The 2176-nt window shown below is 34.4% G+C and overlaps 1 protein-coding gene across 1 annotated transcript; it reads left to right on the plus strand.

Moving 5' to 3' along the window:
• Nucleotides 1–1180: 1180 nt before the first annotated feature.
• LOC112501236 lies at nt 1181–1817 on the plus strand. The gene has a single exon (XM_025104946.1). The coding sequence runs from the start codon at nt 1184–1186 to the stop codon at nt 1616–1618; it is 435 nt and encodes a 144-aa protein (XP_024960714.1). The 5' UTR covers nt 1181–1183; the 3' UTR covers nt 1619–1817.
• Nucleotides 1818–2176: the final 359 nt, after the last annotated feature.

The raw sequence follows: 2176 nt of genomic DNA on the forward strand, positions 1-2176 counted from the left end.
CAATATTGGACTCATTTCGAATGTATTAACGAGACGATTATAATGATATAATTTGTTAAAATAAAAATGTATTTTTTAAACATGTTATAATTGATATATAATTATGTGTGTTAATTTGATAAGGGTGTAAAATGAAAATTTTAAAAGAAAATGATATAAAGTAAATTAATTATCTAATTATAGGGGTATGAAATGTAAATTTAAAATTAAAATTTTAAAAAATTCGGTGAATGTGAATGTGAATGTGAGGGTGTGAGTGAGGGAAAGATGTGAGGAGGAGGGGGTGAGAAGTGATTGTAAGGGGGTGGGGATATCAACCCCAATAATAAAAATATTATATGTGGTAATTATATGGCAAGAAAAAATATGATAAGTGAAGTTCTCGAAGGTTACACCACTATGGAATGTGGATGCTCTTATATTAACATATATCCATTTACAAAAAAACAAAACAAAAAGGTAAAAACATTTTAGTATGTTTAGCAGTTTAATAAATCGACAATGAATGATAAACATGTTCAAATACAAGATTAGCTATTTGAACAGGTATTTCACGAAAACAGGGATTGTCATTGAAATCTGATCGTCTGTTCAATTTGCTGGATTTGGTGAGATTTGAAATTGAATTCCATTCCAATCTCACGTTTGGCTTAAAGAAAAATATAAAACCAAAATCAGATAGGAGTGGTTGATAATCCACCAGATTTCATATGATGTATTTCTGATTTTTTTTAAATGTATTAAAAACAGTAATGTTGTAATAATCAATTAATAAAAGTTAAGTAAATCATTTTATAATAATTTATAATTTATTTTCATAATTTATCTATTAGAAACTGAATTCAACTCTATTCCAAATTTTAACAGAAACCAAGTAAGCCAAATATTCAAAATTCTTCCACAAAATCTCGATCCTACGAAAAAACGTCCCATCAAAATCGAACACTCATTACAGTAAAAATCGAACACTTTTGTGGCCATGGAGGTTCAAATACGGTGAATTCGGGTTATTGTAAAAATCGGAACACTTTTACCGTAAAAATCGTGTTTCTTTTACTTTCCCTCTATGCCCTCTATTTTCCCGCGCTTTCTCTCCTTACAAATCCTGCCTCCCTCTCCCTTCTGCCACATCGCAGGGTCTCTCTCTAACCTAATCCTTCTCGTTACCTCCTCTCCGACTGCCATGAACCGCCGTATCAGAAAACATTCTGTTGCCAAGAAGTCTGACAACGGTTACCTCCGCTACCTAAGGCCCGGCGCCCTCGCTCAACTCCGTGACTCTAAAATTAACGCTAGATCTCATCTACGATCATATGGTTCTCAGATCTCTATTCATCGCGCTGTTCCATCCTCACCTACTTCTTCACCTTCACGCTCTCTAAGCGCCTTCAGTGTCATCCAGCAACAGCAACAGGACGTTACTGGCACCTTTACCACCACCGATGGTGAAATACCTTTTATTTTTGCAAGGTTTTACGAGCCTCGTTGTCCTCAGAGGAAGAAGCTAATGGCTGCTAAATCGATGTTTTGTCCAAGCCACAACTCTAACGGTCTGATCTCAGATGGTCCTGAACCGGTAGTTGATGTTTTCAGTAATGATATCCTTGTTGCTCATTAGTGTAAGTAGTAGTTCATATCGATCAATCTGTAAAAAGTCTAAGAGAGAAGAAAAGTTCACTTTCTTAATTCGGAGCACATTTTTCTTCTGTAGCTTAGTTCGCGACGACCATTCGATTGGGGGATTATTATGTCAACTAGGGTTCAGGACAACATAAACAAAGTCATTTATTGTTCAATTGACTTTTCTCTTGTTGCTAGATCGTTTTCATTTCGAGATTGATATGCTATTTATACGTTACTTGTGGTAATCACACTTCAAGATTGATTTGTTAATCACTGAATGTGAATGCGTTGTCATCAAACATTAATGCAATAGTTGGAAATCAGAACCTCTGCCTTCATTGATTATTTAGCGACTTGATTATTCAACTTGAGAGTTTCATATCGTACTCTGTAAGTCTATCTTATACTACTCGAGCATAAACATCCACACTTAATATTGTGCTTATTTCTTAGCTGGTGTTCAGCAATTTTTTTTGTTGTATTATGAACAATGCCCATTGAACTACTATTTTGGGAGGTTGAATTGTTCAAACATCAATTATTATAAAGTCAA

This window comes from Cynara cardunculus, assembly GCF_001531365.2.
Source record: "Cynara cardunculus var. scolymus isolate 2C chromosome LG 17, CcrdV1, whole genome shotgun sequence".
NCBI lineage: Eukaryota > Viridiplantae > Streptophyta > Magnoliopsida > Asterales > Asteraceae > Cynara > Cynara cardunculus.

Bases quoted from the DNA above. Each gene is read 5' to 3' on its own strand.
- LOC112501236 (XM_025104946.1), top strand. From the start codon at position 1,184: ATGAACCGCCGTATCAGAAAACATTCTGTTGCCAAGAAGTCTGACAAC.